This window comes from Xiphias gladius, chromosome 20 (assembly GCF_016859285.1).
Source record: "Xiphias gladius isolate SHS-SW01 ecotype Sanya breed wild chromosome 20, ASM1685928v1, whole genome shotgun sequence".
In the NCBI taxonomy this organism is placed as follows: Eukaryota; Metazoa; Chordata; class Actinopteri; order Istiophoriformes; family Xiphiidae; genus Xiphias; species Xiphias gladius.
Window position 1 is genome coordinate 5144001 of NC_053419.1, and position 19309 is coordinate 5163309.

At 40.5% G+C, this 19309-nt stretch overlaps 1 protein-coding gene across 2 annotated transcripts in view; it reads left to right on the plus strand.

Moving 5' to 3' along the window:
• tjp2a (tight junction protein 2a (zona occludens 2)) overlaps positions 1 to 18900 on the plus strand; it is a 38614-nt gene extending 19714 nt beyond the window's left edge. Inside the window, exons 4-25 of one of the 2 annotated variants that reach the window (XM_040157142.1) lie at positions 2595 to 2719; positions 3374 to 3476; positions 5214 to 5997; positions 6712 to 6815; positions 7284 to 7437; positions 8631 to 8742; positions 9327 to 9457; positions 9561 to 9645; positions 9828 to 9978; positions 10378 to 10486; positions 11021 to 11240; positions 11601 to 11788; positions 11906 to 12001; positions 12139 to 12218; positions 12301 to 12511; positions 13299 to 13399; positions 13660 to 13884; positions 14056 to 14160; positions 14950 to 15153; positions 15573 to 15650; positions 15922 to 16007; positions 16143 to 18899. In XM_040157142.1, the coding sequence (XP_040013076.1) occupies positions 2595 to 2719; positions 3374 to 3476; positions 5214 to 5997; positions 6712 to 6815; positions 7284 to 7437; positions 8631 to 8742; positions 9327 to 9457; positions 9561 to 9645; positions 9828 to 9978; positions 10378 to 10486; positions 11021 to 11240; positions 11601 to 11788; positions 11906 to 12001; positions 12139 to 12218; positions 12301 to 12511; positions 13299 to 13399; positions 13660 to 13884; positions 14056 to 14160; positions 14950 to 15153; positions 15573 to 15650; positions 15922 to 16007; positions 16143 to 16299 (3609 nt within the window). In that variant the 3' untranslated portion in view covers positions 16300 to 18899. Of the gene's footprint in view, positions 1 to 2594; positions 2720 to 3373; positions 3477 to 5213; positions 5998 to 6711; positions 6816 to 7283; positions 7438 to 8630; positions 8743 to 9326; positions 9458 to 9560; positions 9646 to 9827; positions 9979 to 10377; positions 10487 to 11020; positions 11241 to 11600; positions 11789 to 11905; positions 12002 to 12138; positions 12219 to 12300; positions 12512 to 13298; positions 13400 to 13659; positions 13885 to 14055; positions 14161 to 14949; positions 15154 to 15572; positions 15651 to 15921; positions 16008 to 16142 lie in introns of both variants that reach the window. The other variant, XM_040157141.1, reaches the window with a different exon arrangement.
• Positions 18901 to 19309: the final 409 nt, after the last annotated feature.

A 19309-nucleotide genomic window follows, 5' to 3' on the forward strand; every position in this document is an offset into this window, starting at 1 on the left:
TTGTTTATACATTGTCCCAGAGTGGCCAAAAAAATAAATAAATTAATTAAGGTTTAAATTTATAGGAAAATGTGCTTTGTTTTTCAAGTAGTGAGAGAATTTTACAGTTTGGTTGTGGGCTTTTTCAAGGGGAATTTGGATCGCAGTATTTCATGTGGTTCAAACAGCTCTAAAATGGATTATCAATTGGTCAGTTGACAGAAACCTTGATGGTTTGTTTTAGTCAAAAACTACAACCCCAACTTTCAGATATTAAGATTTTTGGTAGGAGGTTACAATTATGTTGTTGCAAAATGAATGCCTCGGGCTAAGTGAGAGATCATAACCTAAGTTAAAAGTTTGGAATCTGGTCATTTGTTTTTAGGACCTTGTATTATTTCACATTTTTTTAGTACCCATACAAAAAGAATACTTTTTCTATAATGTACTTGAAGTAATATAAACACATTTTTCTACCAAACCCTCTTTTTATTTTACAAAAAAAGCCAAAGTTCTTATATTTTAAATCTCAAATGTTGGAAAAGTTAGTGCCAGCTTTCGGTATCCAATACTCAGTGCTACTGATACATTTTAACTGATAGTAGAAATAATGGCTAGTTCCAGCGATGTTACAGCTTCTTCATTCACATCTTTAATACTTAATATGTTTTTTTGAATATGTCACATTTGTATCACAAATCTCCACCAGCCAATTGAACCACGTGTACAACTGTGTGAGCAGAGCAAACCAGTTGAGCTTAGGTAATCATCATGATAAGCTCATTGTTTCATGCTGCAGTTCACTGAAGCCAGAAAAGCAGATTTAGAGCAAAAAGGTCCTCTGCTGCAGGCGTGTGACCCCCAACTCTCAACCCCATCACAGCCAGCTGTCTCACTCTGCTTTGTACTCTACTATTTATTCTCTTTGACCATTTGTCAACTGAGTAGTCTCTTTAAACATGTTCTCCTGCTGCTGCCTGTGTCCCTTGTTATGTCTTCCAGGACATCTGTCGTGGCTAATTTTCTTCTGCAGGTTGATTTTAAATAAGTAAATAAAGAAAAATAGAAAATATGAACCTTTTAAAAATTGTTACAGAGTAAACGCATAAAGGCACATACAGTAATCATAACTTTACAACAGACTTATGAGGACAAAAGATATTGTTTTAAGCAAATACAACAGGCACATAAAACACAAAACATGTAAAGCACACAAAGCAAAATATAGAAAACATCACATACAGCAGACATATTGTCAACAGCTGTTGGACACAAGAAGACACAAGATGAACAGGGAATACAGATGTGAAAGATGAATCACATTCAGAGGTCTGAATGTGTTCTCTCAGTGAATATAAATCAGTTAAACTATGTTCAAATAGGTAACACTCTCACTGTCTAGGGTTGACTCAGCAGTTAAACAGCAGTTCCTACAGACTTTGGGACCTGGAAACTTGCCTGACAGGTCTGATCTGACTGATCAGAAAAATATAGCTAACATCCAACTTTAAAGACACACTGTTGTTTATTTTAAACACACACAGAAACAACCTGTTACGTACCATTTAATCCCATCATCTCTTCCTTAGCACTGTTGAAACAAAACAGGCTCCCTAGTGGAAGGCTTCCTTGGCTGGACAGTTTGTGCTATAGCATTTTTAACCCCTTTTATACTAGTGTGGTGAATTTCCTTGTTTCACCTTAGTTGAAAGACTATGTACCTGTTTTCCTATTAGGTAGTGAAAATTCTCAGGCATCTTGGGCTTATAATACCTTTTCAAAAATCAGATAATGTCAAACATGCTTTATTGTCAAGCTAAAACAAGGCTTAGAATCTGAACATTTGACACTTTGGGGACATCTGACGGTCAAAATCAGTTTCTCCATTGTTTGCTTTCTGTTTGATAATTATTTGATTATTCACTTAATATTTTTATAACATGAAGTAATTCATATTTAAGCTTATTATATCAGAGTGAAAGAGACTGTTTATGTCTTGTTATTCTCCTGTGTTCCTTCATTTTTGCCTGCGTTTGTCTTTCTGCTCATACATTCTCCCTCCTGCTGCCTCCATGGCCATCTGCTAGAGACAGAGGGAAGTGGTAAATATTGTGTGTTTTTTAAGTACAGATGGAAGGGAGAGGATAAAGAGAGGGGGTCATCAAATCTCTGTCCTAATCTCATCTGGGCAACTAGAGCAGTGGCAGGTAGAATCATTTAGAGCCCAAACACATATCCAAAGAAGGGATGAGCCTTTAAAACCAGAGTAATTTGTAAATAAAAATCACACCTTCAAAAAAACGTGCAGTATATTTTAACATCCACGGGCACACATGCTACTACTCAGTTGAAACTTGAGGACATTATGAGGCCAAGGATTAGCATCATGCTTAATCACACACTATATACGGAGCTACAGAAGATGGACACATAGGCACTGAACTGTTGCACAGTCATATATGACTCCAGTGTACACAACTGTAATTACAGTCAGTGCGAGCTGACACACACCACAGGGATTACCGGACCTTTCTCTCACATACATACACATAAACACAAACTGTGACACAGAATAGACTCCACATGATTTACATGTTTTCTTTCTTTTTTCTCAGGATCCAAAGATGGGCTTTGGCATTGCAGTGTCAGGGGGGCGGGACAACCCAAATGAGGAAAGTGGCGAGACGTCCATAGTGGTGTCTGACGTCCTGCAGGGAGGACCTGCTGACGGCTTGTTATTGTATGTACTGTTTTAACATACTTTCTGTCCTGACAAATTTATGTGTGTTTAGTGAATATTTTGGAGTTACCCGAGCACAACCCCTTGCAGAGATGCCTGCATTTATGCAGGTATCTACCCTTTTATATCTCTGTATTATCAGATCATGGGGGACAGCAGGGTCATTTTATATCAAGGTTGGATTTACAGGATTTTTGAATCTACATTAGGAAGTACTGTATTTTTGTCTGGTATTTAATTCAGAGGATTTGCCAAAAAAGTTTCCTGTCTGGTCAGTTTCTTCTTAGTCATTCAGAAGTCACTATTTTATGACACAATGCAATAGGAAATTATATGTGAAAGAGACTTTATCCATTTTGGCCACACTAACCCCTTTACAGAAGTAAAGCCTTTAAAATATATATACAAAAAACACTGACCATGTTTAGTAATTAAATAAAGCTTTCTTGGGAAGGCTCCAAGAATCTTTCTGAATAGACGCAAAGGCATTAGTGCTCCACTCGTCACTTTAAAGATGATAGGAAAATAAAAAATGTGTTTATAAAGGCTCCGTCTTTATTTTGAGAATGACTGTTCACATTTAGTATCCTAAGAATACCTTGAATAACTTTTGATTTTAGCTTGTTTAGTTCATATCAATGTGTTTGTGTTTAGTGAGAATGACCGAGTCATGCAGGTGAACGCCATCCCCATGGAGGGGGCCATCCACTCCTTTGCTGTCCAGACCCTCAGGAAGTGTGGAAAAGTAGCAAAAATTGTAAGTAAAGCATTGGGTTTGTTGTTTGAACCTTATTGTTATTTTTTTTAACTTATTAAATAATAAAGAAGTGTTCATTTAAGTTGCACATAGTCCTGATTGAAATTATTGGCACCCATGAATTTTAAGTACAGAATTTAGAATATCTTCAGAAATAAATGCAAACTAACCAATTGTGTAAAATCAAAATATTTTAAGAAAATGTCCAAGATTATTGAACAAAAAAAAACTGCTTTCACATAGCGAAATAAAAATACAGACCTAAAATGTACCATCAAATAAAACTCACCTGTGTTTAATTTTCAGTGTTCTCATGACCTAATTTAACCTAATACTGCATAAAAAGGGGATGATTGTTTCAAGTTTTTTTCACAATGGCGTAGACAAGAAATCCCAAAATGGCAATCCCAAAAGATCTTCAAATCCCTGTTTAAGCAGTTCGTAATTTTTATCAAGAAGAACTGTTAAGACACTTCCAAAATGTGGTGGTAAGAGGAAACTCAATGAGAGAAGGTTGATGAGGATTGTGGAAAAATAGGCAGTTTAGAGAGAAATGCGTTACCCAGTGTTAGAAAACGAAGTTTGAGGAGAAGGTGTTGGGTCTCTCAGCAGGACAACGACCCAAAGCACACATCCAGCAGAACAAAAGAATGGTTGAAAAGGAAAAGATGGACTGTCTTAAACTGGCCAGATATGAGTCCTGACCTAAATCCCATTGAAGACCTTTGGAGAGAGCTGAAATCTGTCATTGGACTTCTGCAAACTTAAGAGCTTGAACGCATAGCAATGGAAGAGTGGTGGAAAACTACCAGCAGACAGATGTAAAAAGCTTCTAGATGGCTACAAGAAATGTTCAGAGGCTGTTATTGTTGCCAAGGTTCTTCAACCAAATATTAATGAGGTGTGCCGATAATTGTGTCTGTGGTAAATTTTGTGGTCACTTTGTGTTTTTCACTATAGTTTTTTTTTTTTTTTTTTTTTTTTTTTGTATGTTTGTTTGTTTTTGGGTTTTTTTTGTCCAGTAACCTTGGACATTTTCTTAAAATATTTTGACTATACAAATTTGGTTCATTTGCATGTATTTCTCAAGATATTCTAAATTCTGGACTTAAAATTCAGGGGTTCCAATAATTTCAACCAGGACTATACCATGTGATTATGGTATTTATGTGATTTATATTATTTTCTATTCACTTGTTTTATGCGCATTTTCCATTTTTTTGAAATTTTTTTTACTCTTTGCTGAGGTGAAAAAGTTGGTGTATCAGTAAAAGTAAAATGCTAAGTGAGACTTGGCGAATAAATCATGACGTACAAGGCATAAATGGCCACTGAAGAGACAAAAATTTCCATCATGCTTTCCACATCATTTTTGTTTGACGTTTGACTAGCACTCTGTTAATCTTGTTATTTTGTTGTGCTCTCTTCTTCTGTAATGGTTTAATGGCACCTGACAGAGAATTAGCACCACCAGCTGTTAACTTGATGAACCAACTACTAATATTCACACAATACACACGCACAATAATTTGCATTTTCCATTGACAATGTTCTTGACATTTGGTTGAAAGTTGCGCAACATATGGATGGAACCTTGTGTACTGTCTCTTTACTATTAGGTCCCTAAAAAAAGCTACAAACTCAATAAATTACAGTGCAATAAATTCACAAAATTTATAAATTATGAAGTATGGATTTGTTTGTTACAGTGACCTCTTTGTCTCTGCTTATCTACAGACAGTGAAGAGGCCCAGGAAGGTTCCGGTCAATCTGCTGAACCGTCCCCCATCACCTGATGACAGAGTCTTCAACAACGACTACAATGACGATTACAACTATGAGCAAGACCGTCGCAGTGTGTACAGTGGTCGGAGTGGTGGCGGGCGGGACCACAGCCTGGAGAGGGAGCGAGGCTACATGGATTCTGGCTACCAAACACATGAGCGTGACTATGACAGGGACTATGACCGACGGGAGCGTGGCAGGAGCAAGGAGAGAGACCTCAGCCCGGACCGACAGTACAGGAGAGATGGAAGCAGGGGTCGCACTTTAGACAGAGAGTACAGCCCGGATCGTCGCTACAGGAGTGACCACATGCTCGACCGTGAATACAGCCCGGACCGAAGGTACCGCAGCGAGCGTGCGTTAGACCGAGACCATAGCCCAGATCGCCGCTATCGCAGTGAACGAGCCCTTGATCGGGAGTACAGCCCGGACAGACGCTACCGCAGTGAGCGAGCACTGGACTGCACCAACAGCCCCGACCTGCGCTACAAGCGTGACAGCCACAGCCCAGGACGAGGCCACGGGCGCGACCATAGCTTTGAACGAGGACGGGAACGCATCCCCAGTGACCCGAGGAAGTACGAAGAGCCGATGAAGCGGAGCGGGAGCAGGGATCGCCTGGACCGCTCGCCATCGCCTGCTGCCATGCCCATCCCTCTGCCACGCCCCGCCCGGGACCTGGAGCCACTGGAGAAACCGCTGAATGTGCTGCTGCTGAAGAACCGACCCAACGAAGGTGAGGAACAAACAAACCTTGTTACTAATGTTAGGCTGTTAGCCTCCATTCTGACAGACAAAATATGCAGTTGGTACTTTTTAAAACTGGTTGAAAGGGCTGGATATCGTTTGAAATTTTCAAACTTCTTTAAACTTTGAAATTTGAAATTAAACTTTTGGTACTAGAAAAAAAAGGTTAAATTGTTAAAGAGCATGCAAGAACGTGGCCTAAATAAAATTTAGTCTAAAACTATCATTTTGATTTGAAAAGGTATGAGACAAGAAAGACAGAAAGAAAAAGAAACAAGACTATAAGGCAGATCAGAATGTTCCAGCTTTCTGGGCATCTTGGAAACTAATTCCACATTTAATCTTTGAAAGCCCAATCCCACAGCTACCATTTTGAAATAGGTGACAACACCAAGAGCACAAAAATAAGCAATAAGTCACTCTTTTGGAAAGGATAGTAGTTAAATCATAAGCTAATAAAATTCTATACTTTCAAAGACTGTGCAGTACAGTACAGGACTTCTCAGTAATGTGATTTCAGACAGACATCTTTTCCAAAATGTGCACGTTGTTTTGAAAATTGTCTCAAGAATGTGGACGTGAGACCTCATTAACTAATCCGACTGGAGTTGGGTATACTAAATGTACGTTGTATACCCTCTTTATGTGTTGATACCACACAAAAAGTATGCTTTGTTTTGTTTCTTTTCACCATCTTTTCCAGAGTATGGCCTTCGTCTGGGCAGTCAGCTCTTCATCAAAGAGATGACCAGCACAGGACTTGCCAGCAGAGACGGGAACCTGCAGGAAGGGGACATTATACTGAAGGTAGTGTCAATGTGTTTCTTCTTCAGAAAAGTTAAATATAAGAAAAAATAATGGAAAAATGCCCATAACAAGTTCCCAGAGGCCAAAGGGATGTTTTCTTTTCAAGAAGGTTATGTTGACTGACCAACAGTCCAAACTCAAAGAGATTGATTTACACTGATGTACAATAAAATAAAGCAGCAAATTCTCACTTTCGAATGCAGCAAATAGTTTGCGTTTTGATTGATTAATGACGCATTCCATTATCATCCAATTTTCCCCTGCTCCTGTGGCTCAACTCCGACGTCTTCTGTTTTCACTTTATGGAACCGTCATGTCTCTCTACCAGAATTTCATCATGATCACTCGCCCTCTCCATAACAAAACTATTTCAGCTTCACAGGGCTCACACTGTTCCATTGTTCCTTTACTTTGATAAGTAGTGATAAGCATCTGAGTGGCTCCTAATGTCCTCTGTCTCTCTGTCAGATTAACGGTACAGTGACAGAAAACCTGTCTCTCAGCGACGCAGGGAAGCTGATCGAGAAGTCTCGCGGGAAGTTACAGCTGGTGGTGCAGAGAGACAAACGGCAGGTGCTGATCCGAGTCCCCCCGATGGTCGACAGTGACTCGGAGCTCGATGGTGAGAGACAATCAAAACTGAAAAGCAGCAGGTCCTATCCAGTGTAAAGGCAAAGCTGGCAAGTGGCCATCATCCTCATATACTGTATACAGGATACCCACTGCATATGAACTTCATATGAATCAACTGTGGAAATGTTGTTGCTGTTGTTGATGTATTTGTCCATCAAAACTGTTTTCCCTTCATAAAATAAAGGTTTTACTGACACATCAGTTTTTAGTTTTATTTAAATTTTATTTAATGTGTGCAAATATTTTACAAAGCAGGAGAAAGCACAGAGCTGACCAGAGATACACCGAACAGTCATTTTTTCCTATTCCGCCACTATCATGGTCATTCATTCTTTTATGCCTGTTTTTTTTTCTATGTCACATGACTAGATGGTGTGCTGTGATTGGTGGGAACCAATCAAGATAAGTGGTGTGAGTGGATTGTTTACTGACCAAATGTTTGCAGGGAGGGGGTAATAGCTAGAAGACTTGTGACCCACTTTATCTGGTTTTTGGACTCTGTGTGCGCGCGCGCGTGTGTATGTGTGTGTATACAGTATGTGTGTGTCTGTATGTGTGAAAGTGCCCGCTCGCCTTTGGCAGGGTGATGTAATCCCCCATCATAATCCTGCTGTTGGATATGAGAGAATTTCATTACGTTAAGGTTTTCACCGCAGCAGCCGTTTGGTTTCTGCCATCCAGGATACCTCTCTGTAAAGATCTCTGAGAACAATAGGGACTGACAGTGTGTGCGTGATTGAGGATTTTCAGCTCTGTCAGGATCAAATCGCCTGAAGTACATCTACTTAATTTTTCTCTGTAATGATATTGCAATGATTTTTCACTCTGTTGTGCTACAATACATGGAAACGCAACTTAGCCTTTTTTCCTAAATGTCAAAGTGTTGAGTTTCAGTGTTCTTTGTAAATGATGGAGATTCTTGGAGCTGCTGATGAATATAATTAGCGGCATACTCAAATGTGAGTAGTGATCTGACCTTCATCTGTCTGACACTGGTGTTTTTCTGCTTTCATGACCTTTTAGGCAATTTGTATCATGTAAAAGTAACGAAAAATTAGGCATTTTCCTCTTCCTGATATTTTTTTTAAATCTAACCAATCCAAACAACCAAAAGATCCTCACAGACTCTTGAGTCTTTTGTTGGTTCAGAACAGTTACAATATTTTTGTTGTTGTGTTGCAGATATCTCAGAGATCGAGTCCTACCGCTCCTACTCGCCACAGGATGACAGGCGGGGCCACCACTCTGACCTGTCCTCCCACTCCTCCAATGAGCGGCTTAGAGAGAAGCCCAGGTAAGCTTTCATTAAATCTTCAGTCAGCTAAAGATTTAGCTGCTTGACTTAGGACTTAAATGTCCTCAGGAACTACAGACATGTACACAAAGTTAAGTCACTCATGAATAGTCTGACTTTGTGAGATATCTTTTGACTACTTTTATGAGGTACTTTTATAAATTTAAGCTCACAGTATTTTGAATTTATTTTTTGCTTAATGTTCAGCATTATCTTTAGATGTTGAAAGCCACAAAAGAAATGAGTCCATCTTTAGCGAGATATCCCCTCTGATTTTATTATCTGCATCTGGATAATACCGCGGAAAAAATAAGGATAATACAGGATTATGCTGATTTATGCTTCCTTAATCTTAGCCAATCCCTCATCAAATTATATCAAAAGAATTCCAGTTGTGATAATTATAAACATTTTTTTTCTAATCTTGGATTTGAATATGAGGAGATGAGGATGGGGTTTGAAGGTGTGGGCATTTTTTAAGGGTTCAATTCAAAAAGGGCCCCAGCTGGACTGACGTTGTGGTCTCCAGGATATCCCATCAGAAATTACACATAGTGTGATATTTGTATTTGTGATACTACCAGAGAGGACCCGCCCAACAGGCTGGCAAAAATGGGTGCCATGCCAACGCCATTCAGAGGTCCTGACAGAGCCGTAGAAGACGGGCCTCCTTTGCAGACAGAGAGGGAGGAGCCACCACCAGAAACACCACCAGGTAAACACGTCTTTCCTTCTGAATTTATAAAGCTTTAATAATGCACCAGTTGATTTGAAACATTAACATTTTGGTTTCTGTTCTGTGTTTTCTTCTGTTGTAGTACCAGCAGTCATTGCAGCCCCAAAGGTTCACGGTCCTCCTAAGGTACCCCTAAAGCCAGGCACAGAGGACCAGGAAGTATATGGGTCAGTAGACAAATTATTCAGGATAACATGGTCTAGATTATTTACCACATATCTGTATGTTCAGCTTGCTGTGGTTTCTGAAGCCAGACAAAGACAACCACTACAATGTATATTAATTACATTTTTTTAATTTCCTTCTTTTTTGAGACTTTGTATGACAAAATCGGTCTTGCATCTTTCAGACCGAACACAGTAATGGTGCGTTTCCAGAAAGGTGACAGTGTGGGTCTGAGGCTGGCAGGAGGAAATGATGTCGGCATCTTCATCGCGGGCGTTCAGGAGGACAGCGCAGCTGAGCAGGAGGGCCTCCGCACAGGAGATCAGATCATGAAGGTTAGGCTTCTTTTATCCCACATTCAAAACCTGCAGATGATTCATTATCACAAGATGCGTTTTGGATACACAGACTATTTTGTTAGTAGGGTATTTCTTTGTTGTTTTGGTCTTTTTGTAACATGAAAAAAAAGACTTTTTTTAAGGCACAATCCATATTGTAAATGTAAATTAAAGGCAGGATTAGTACCTGCAGTTTCTCCTTTGAATTGATTCATTGTAATTTAGCAGGATTTATTATAAGTGACTTGAGTGCCATAGATCTGCTGTCTGATGTCTTAGTGTACAAATGTCCTATTTAAGCTGCTGGTCACGTAATAACATTTATTGTAATTATATAATATACCATTCTCTACTTCCATACTATACCACCAATTCTAACTGTTTTGTCTGTTTCAGGTGAACAATATGGACTTCCGAGGCATGGTGCGTGAGGATGCTGTCCTTTACCTCCTGGAGATTCCAAAGGGAGAGGATGTAACCATTCTTGCACAGAGTAAACCTGAAGGTACTGTACTTTATAGATAATGTCTACTAATAAATCTAATACAAATACTTATTGCTGTTACTACCAATTGTTAAAAACAAAAGTTAATACAGTGCCAAATACAGCAAAGCTTCTCCTCTAAAATATGTCAGCTGCAAACTAAAGGTGAGAAAACACCTTTTTATATACTTAAAAACTTAATAAAAAAGGAGAAATCAATTCAAAGCCTTTTGCAGTTCTAGAACCAAGTTAAGGTGCACAATCAATATATACATACTGATGAAAGTGTCATGTTGGATGTCATCTGTATAGCAGTAAGAAATTAAGCCAGATTTTTGGATAAATTTAAAGAGATACACCATGTAGATATGCAGTACCAGTGGATCCAGAATTGAGCCCTGTGGTACACCAAATCCACTTTACAATACTGTGAAGTTAATTCGGTTATTTTTATTTTGTTTTATTTTTTTGGTTAGTTTTGTGGTCTTTAGAACAAAGATTATGTCTTGTGGCCCAGAATGATAACAACTTTCTTTTATTTGCTTTCTCTCTCAGTATACAAGGACATTTTAGCGTCTGGCAGAGGCGACTCTTTCTTCATCAGGACCCACTTTGAGTATGAGAAGGAGGCTCCACAGAGCCTTCCTTTCTCTAGAGGAGAGATCTTCAAAGTGACGGACACGCTTTATGATGGCAAACTGGGCAACTGGCTGGCAATCCGCACTGGCAAAGACAACCAGCTGCTGGAGAAAGGAATCATCCCCAACAAAAGCAGGTGTGTGTGTGTGTGTGTGTGTGTGTGTGTGTGTGTGTGTGTGTGTGTGTGTGTGTGTGTGTGTGTGTGTGTGTGTGTGTGTGTGTGTGTGTGTCGGCGTCGGCGGGGGGCAAATTCACAGCCAGTTTTCTTACTAATGGTCCGATTTTTAAAGTAATATAAAGGAAAATGAGTAAAGGAGACATCTTAGGAAAAATGGAAGGGACTTTGTAGATTCTTTTTCAAATGAAAACTACCAGAGTCAGATTTCTACTAGTGGGATTTTCAGTACTATAACCCATTGTAACATCAGTAGCTGGTAGGTGATATGATAATGTCAGGCATGACAAATTTGAAGTTCCTTTTTATTTTATCTTATAGAGCAGAGCAAATGGCCAACGTCCAGAATGCTGCTCGGGCTGCATCAGGCAATGACAGAGGAGACTTCTGGAGGCTGAGGGGTCAAAGAGCAGCAAAGAAGAAAGATCTCCGCAAGAGCCGAGAGGACCTGAGTGCTGCTCCAGTCACCACACGATTTCCCGCCTACGAGAGAGTGGTCTTACGTGAAGGTACCCAAATAAAGTTATCCACTGGCCACTCTGCAGTTTCACGAGAGGTATATTGTTACTGCGTTTTTCCTGGACGTCTGTGACGGAATTTGTATCCTGCTTAATGTTTTATTTCAGCTGGATTCAAGAGGCCTGTGGTGATATTTGGGCCCATTTCTGATGCAGTAAATGAAAAACTGGACAATGACATGCCAAGCGAGTTTGTCATCGCCAGTAAGTGCTTACATCATCATCACTTTACTGTAAATGTTAAAATTGTTTTAAAAAGGTCTCTGAATCGGTGCTAATTAAAAAAGATTCTTGCACATGTACTCATTTCTGCTTTGTGAATAATTTCTTTCCTCTTTTAGAAACGGAGCCTAAGGATGCAGGAAGTGAGAAATCCTCTGGAGTGGTGAGACTTAACACCATTCGACAAATCATTGAACAGGTATGGTATGGGGGAAAAATGTAGCTTTATGAAAATACTACTACACCGTCCAACATTTGACCACTCCCCCTCGTTTCCTCAGGACCGCCATGCTCTTCTGGATGTGACTCCCAAAGCTGTGGACACACTGAACTACACCCAGTGGTATCCTATCGTCATCTTCCTGAACCCAGACAGCAAGCAAGGCGTCAAAACCATGAGGAACCGCCTTGTACCAGGATCCAGCCGCAGTGCACGCAAACTGTATGAGCAGGCCATCAAGCTGAGGAAGACGTGCTCACACCTTTTCACTGGTAGGTTTTACTCTAGAGTGGCTGTTACTCTGTAGCTATGATAAAAATAATAATTTAATACAGTATATGCAGCATCTTTCAAAACAAAATTACTAAAGTGGTGTACATAGGTAAGTCAAGATTATAAGATTGGTAGATCTGGACTTCAGTTACTTAAGATTCACAATGATAAAAAAGCTGGAATCCTGCTTCTCTGGGTTGCACCTAAACAAACGTAAACAAGTATCGTTGGGACACGTTTGCATGTTTTTATTTTATGCTTTTACGGATTGGGTGTATAACTTACATGTCCACTAGTAAGGATAAAGAAAAACTCCCCAAAAGTCATTTAAACAGGGCAAAAGTGGAAGACACCTCAAGACGAGCAAGAGGACAGATCCCCTTTCCAGGACCGACAGACATGCAATGGATGTCATGTGCAGAGACTAGACCAGCATAGTAGAATTACAGTATGGATAATCAGGATGACAACATTAGAGATAGATTGTAAAGGTATATGAAGCAATGCCAGGTTTAGCAAGCCACAATGTAAAGAAAACGGAAGAAATCAGAAAGGGAAATCAATATCGCACCAGTGATGTAAACAAACCACCCCATCCTTGAAACAACCGTGCCAGAATTAGGCTTTATCAACATAAGTGCACAGAAAGATGATAACATGAAAGAAAAACAGTTCATCTTAAAAACAAAGCATAATTCCAGCTTAAATGATACATTGTTGTTGTGTCAACAATGTTGACTTCACCTAACTTATGTTGGTTTTTTGGTTTTTTTTGTGCATGTTTAGCGACCATCGACCTGAACTCGGCTAATGATGCCTGGTATGGCAGCGTGAAAGATTCTATTCAGGAACAGCAGGAGAGAGCTGTGTGGGTGTCTGAGGGCAAGGTGAGTCTTATTATCTGTGTGACTGACACACTGCTGCTAAGAGATGGGAAATATTATTTTTACAGACCACTTTTCTGGATTTTGTAGATTCATTTACTGCCTGAAAGGCATTTTCTCATAAGTTTAATGGGTTCTAATAGTATACGGTAATAACTTGAAGTTAGCTATGATGGGTCAGTCATTTTGTCTGAGATGCATGGGTATTACGACATCCAGTATTGGACTGTTACAGTCGTCCCTCTGTCACTTCCTCTCTTCAGCTGGACGGTTCAGAGGAGGACCTGGACCTCCATGACGACCGCATGTCCTACCTGTCAGCAATGAGCGCTGACTACCTGAGCATGGACAGCCGTCTGACCAGTGACTACGAAGACACGGCTGATGAGGGCGGGGCTTATACGGACAACGAGCTGGACGAGCCACTGGACGAGCCCCAGCCTGTGTCGGCTATCAGTCGATCATCAGAGCCCGTACTGCCAGACGAGGTGAGAATGTCCGCTGATACCCGTTGATACTGTATGAAACACTGGACAGTGTGTACGCAGCAGGAGAGTCGCCCTTCTAATTCTCATCATTTACTCATTGTCGGTTTCAAATTTGTGTGTGAGCATAATCTGACCCTGGCAGCCCTCCTCTGTGTGTATGTTTGTGTATAGAAGCTTCACCCTGTTCCCCGGGCTCGTATGAGGAGGTCAGGGAGCAGAGAGGTGCTGAACAGAGAGCCCAGCCCCCCCCCTTCTTTTGTCCCTGAACCCCCGAAGGTGAGAACCTCCCCTTCCTTCCTCCTCAAAAAATCTTCATCACATCACTCCATCTACACTCTCCTGTGGTGAATAATAAGAGAATGCCCCTTCTGTCACTGAGTTAGTTTTGATACTATGCCAGTACGAAACTGGAGTTTTGGTACTGATACCAAAATCATTCTTTTCCTTTTTTTTCTTTTTTTACTTTGAGGAATATACAAAACCCTAATTTTCATTTAACAAAAATGTGTCAAAACACAAGTGTTATACAGCACACATTTTGGATTTAAATCAGTAAAATATCTGATTAAAGACTAAGTCTGAGCAAGCATTCGATGCTAATCTACTGTACTTGACAGTTTTCAGTGTGCTACGGACAAATTTCATGTGCTACTAAAAAAAAAAAGATTTTGAATGTAAAGAAACTGAAAAAATACATAAAATTGTTGGAAGTAATGTGTAGTTATTTTTCTTTTCTAAGAATGAATTGATGGTAAAAGACAAAGCATCTTTTTACTTTTAAAAATTATTCCCCACGTATGCTAATTTTGCTTTTCAATATTTTAGCTCTCATTGTCTTGATTTTTCAACATTTAAAACTGTAACTGATGATTTCCAGGGCCTGAATATTTTTTTTAAATACGTGGCTGGTGGTGGACGTTCCTGTAAGGTTTTCAGTTCTTGAATATGAAGCTATAAATGCAGAGGCAGCAGCTCACAGATTGGAGCACCTCACCAAAACCCATCCAGCAGCCAAATAAAGGTTTCAAACCTGCCACAATCCTGACCAGTCCCCTCCTCTGACAGGTGCGTGCTCAGACTCGGACTGACTCATCTCGGAGCTATGACTCACACTCCAGCAGCACCATCAGCAGTGACGCAGCCAGCGGAAACAAACCGCCTCCCCCTCCCGTGGCCCTGAAGCCCACCGTCACCCGTCTGAACCAGCCCACAGAGGAACACAGCCCAGGGAAGGAGGAGGACCCCGCCAACAAATCCTTCCTGGGCAAGGTTAGAATTCTGATTTCTGTTTATTCCATTTTTAAACCAACAAAGAAACTAACTCGTGCAACAGAGTGGACTCATTTTTCTGGCTCATCTATCTTTTTTTTCTTATGAAAGTCTTTGACTCAGTTATTAAATAATTTTTTATTTCATTCTCTTCCCTTTTGACTTTCATTCCTTCTAATATGAAATAGAAAATGGGGGAACAGGTAACTGAACGTGTCTGCATTCGTCTTGAATGAGTCCTCATTTCAAATCCATAATCACTCCTCATCCATCACAGCAGTGTCCTGTCATCAAGTTATCACTCTCATATGTTTCATCTGACAGTCACTTCCTTGTGAATTATGCCATGTGGATGTATAGTATCTATTATTCATCAACAAAAAAGGAGCCTTAGTTAACATTTATTTGTTTTCTCCCAGATTCAGGCGTTTGAGAAGATGGACCACCTGGCTCGAGCTCAAAGGCTCCTGGAGCTGCAAGAGGCAGAGAATGCTCGAGTCAGTGCTGTTACTGTTGTTGTTGTTGTTGTTGTTGTTGTTGTTGTTGTTCTTATTGTTATTTCAACTATTATTATTTCAATACAAGTTGACAGATGAAAGTGAAACCTGCTTCAGAGCCCGTGTGTGTCCGCAGCAAAATGTTTTTGGACTAAAAACACTTGTAGCCTCTTTGGGTCCTTGTAGAGTCAGGGTGTGGGGTTTATTGCCTTTATATATTATTTTGTACCAGTTCTGACATATCTGGGTCTTTTCCCTTCTCCTCACAAAGTTGGAAATCGCCCAGAAGCATCCAGACATCTACGCCATCCCAGTGAAGCTACCAAAACCCAACCTCAACCGTCCTCAGCCAATAGGGTGAGAGCATCACTCTTCTCTCTAACATGATAAAAGGGACATTTTTTAAATAATGCTGTTGTAAATTATTATCCATTAGTCTTATGAAAGAAAAAGCGAAAGTGCTGAATCGCTGCTTTGTTTGTGTGTGATCAGTTCAAGCTCCAACCCCGAGCCCCAGACTCCATCCAGGCCACCGTACTCAGAGACGAGAGGACACGACGACGATGAGGCCGACTACCGCAGACAGCTGGCCGACCAGACCAAGAGAGGATACTACAATCCTCAGAAATACAAAGACACTGAGCTGTAGGCCGGAAACCCCCAGACGTGACATCATCACTGCGCACCGCTCGATTCCTCCTACATCATCGCTTCACGCGGTCAGAGCTTGTCGCTTATGCAGCTTTACCATGACGTAAACTCTGAACTTTCTGTTTGTGGTCAGACTCCTGGGAGGATGTTAGTTTCAACACTAATTTAAGACACTTTTCAATACTGTTGTCTCACTACATGTTGTACTCAACACAAGTTTGAACAAAAGGTACCTTCACACCTGCCCTTCACACGTGATGTTTAGCGTGTATGTATTTCTATTTTCTGTTTTTATGTGTCTGAAAAGGTTTTTGTTGTGAACCAGTCTTCATTTTACCCCGGTACACTGTAACACCCGGCCCTAGGTTGTGCCTCTCATGTGCCACCATGACACAAGTCGCAGAGCTAAGCATCAGTTTTTCTGAAAAAGAAGAGGTCTGTAAAACACTTCTGTGTAGTTCTGGACACATTTCCAGAATCCACCAAGACACTTCCTAAATATTTCCTCCACAGAACAATAAATAGGTAGATATAGATTCATAGATAAGTAAGTATAGATCAATTATTTATTTATTTTTTTCATTTGTAACTCAGGTTACCACTCTGCTTCCTGTCCAGGGAGCTGGAGATGCCATGTTTCCTTCCGCGTGTTGTAGAAAGAAGAAAAATATAAACATTGTGTTGTGTATAATAATGGAAAATAACAAATTGAGCGAGGACTAATGGCATTTCCAGCTACCATCTTCGTTTGGGTAAGGAAAGAGTCCCAACTCAGAAAAACTGGTTAATCTCTTTGATGCCTACAAGCCGGCGACAGCCGTGGCCAGAGGAACTTGTTTTCGGGTTGTCCGTCCGCACGTCCATCGGTACGTCCTTCCATCCCATTCCCGTGAGCGCGTTGTCTCAGGAGCGCCTTGAGAGAATTTCTTCAAATTTGGCACAAACGTTCACTTGGACTCGGATGAACTGATTAGAATTTGGTGGTCAAAGGTCAATGTGACACAACACGTTTTTGGCCATAACTCAAGAATTCACATGATAATTATGACAGAAGACACTTCATACCTTTTATTAAATTCCTTCAAAGTCTTCACTACATATATTATGAGTCTGGACTGACATGAATGTGAACTGCAGCTCGACTGGCTGGCAGAGGCATACAACCACGAGGCGGTAGTTGTAGGTCCTTATTGTGCAGCGGACGGCACACTTTTTCATCCAGATGTTTAGCAAAGTCTCCGAATAGCCTGAGAAATATTCTCAGAAAAGCATTAAGTGTTATTTAACAACCCTCTGACCGTTTCAAACATCACCAGGGATTTATCTTTCAGGAAGACAGAGGATTAGCTCTCTTACTAGGACATGATAGTAATAACACGAGAGGCGGAAACTGCAGCTCACTTACATCATGCTGCACCTAAAGCACGGATATGGCACTGTGTACAGCATGGGGACTGTTTGCTTTTACCTCCTATTAGTGAGTGGTTTTGCACATATAATGTTGTAGCATCTCTCCGCTCTGATAACTAGCATGTTTCAGACACGTTCCTAAAGGAATGATGTAAAAATCACACGCTGTGTGCTAACAGCTGCTCTGAGGTCAGATAGATGTCGGTTTTCCTCCTCTCTTCGTTCTCCTGCCAAGTCTTCTCTGATTTATCATATGCCTCTACACTCCCAGTTGAATATACACTACACTGTAATATGTGTGCGTTCTGGGACGCAGCATATTTTCAAGTGCCTTGCAGCTCTTATTTCAGTTTCGGAAAGAACAAAAAAAGTTATTCGCAGAACGAAGGAGGTTCTTAAATTAACAACCTGACGCTAAGTCCGAAAAGGGTGCTTGGTGATTTTCAGTGCATTTCTCAGTATCAAAGATTTTCACAAATACTTTTTTGTCAATACTGACAAAATGAGTTGTAGATTTTAAACAGCTGGAAATTTCCTTTCTTCTCTTTTTTTATTTTTGCGTTTATCGGCACTATGGTACAGGAGTGCATTCCCTTCACAAAAGAATGATGGAGATGCTAAGCTGTAATTGCTAGTTACAGAAAGATCTCATTAATGCAACATCTGTATCTGTATCAACATCTGTAGAGCAGATCTCATAATTACAAGGCTCGTATTTCACAGTTATGACTTTAAAATGACATGTCCTTTTTCCGTATATAGTGAATGAAAATCACTTCTGTAATTTAGGCAGGTTATGCAGGTGCCTGGAAAACATTTGTGTTAAAGTCATGAGGAACAGACGGACCAGGCAAATGTCAGATTTCCCAGTTAAAATGTGTCATGACAGGATGTTCAGATGATGGTGTGAGGAACTGTTCGGGTCTGAGATGGGCTCAGAGGATGCAGCACAGCAGAAAGCTGACGCTGACAGTTGGTGTGTTTCTTTATTAGCTGCTCGCGACACAGAGACAATCGCATTTTTATTGCGTATAATGTTTTTATATTGAATATTCGCTGCACTCAGTCAAGTCTTTGTACCCAGGAGTATAGGGAATGTGGTGACGGCAATCATGTTGGTTGATCAGTTTCTGTTAAATTTCTGTGATTTTTTTTTTTTTTTTTAAGTGTTACAGGACTCTTGTGAAAATTCAATAAATAAAGCTCTTTTTTTACATTGTGTCTTAGAAGTCTCAGGTTCCACTTTTGTTATTGGAGGAGCTTGGAGAGGTTAAAGGCTGGGGTATGCTCCAAACAAACCGACCACATCTAAAGACAAAAGTGTTTACATAAGTGTTCTCAATGGCTACACACGAAGGAGAGAGAGAGAGACAGAATAAAATAACTACAAATGGGTGAAATGCCGCACGCTTCCAGTCTCTTCCCAAAGGCATTCGCGGTGACCTTTAGACAGAAGCTCAGATCCTGTCTTTCTCACTTCACACATCTGACCATTCGCTGTGTGAGGTGGGCGCGATTGTGGGATTTCTGTTGCCTGTGCTAGATGAGGGGTTTTAAGTCACTGTTTGACAAACCGACGAGCACTGCGCTAGGGCTGT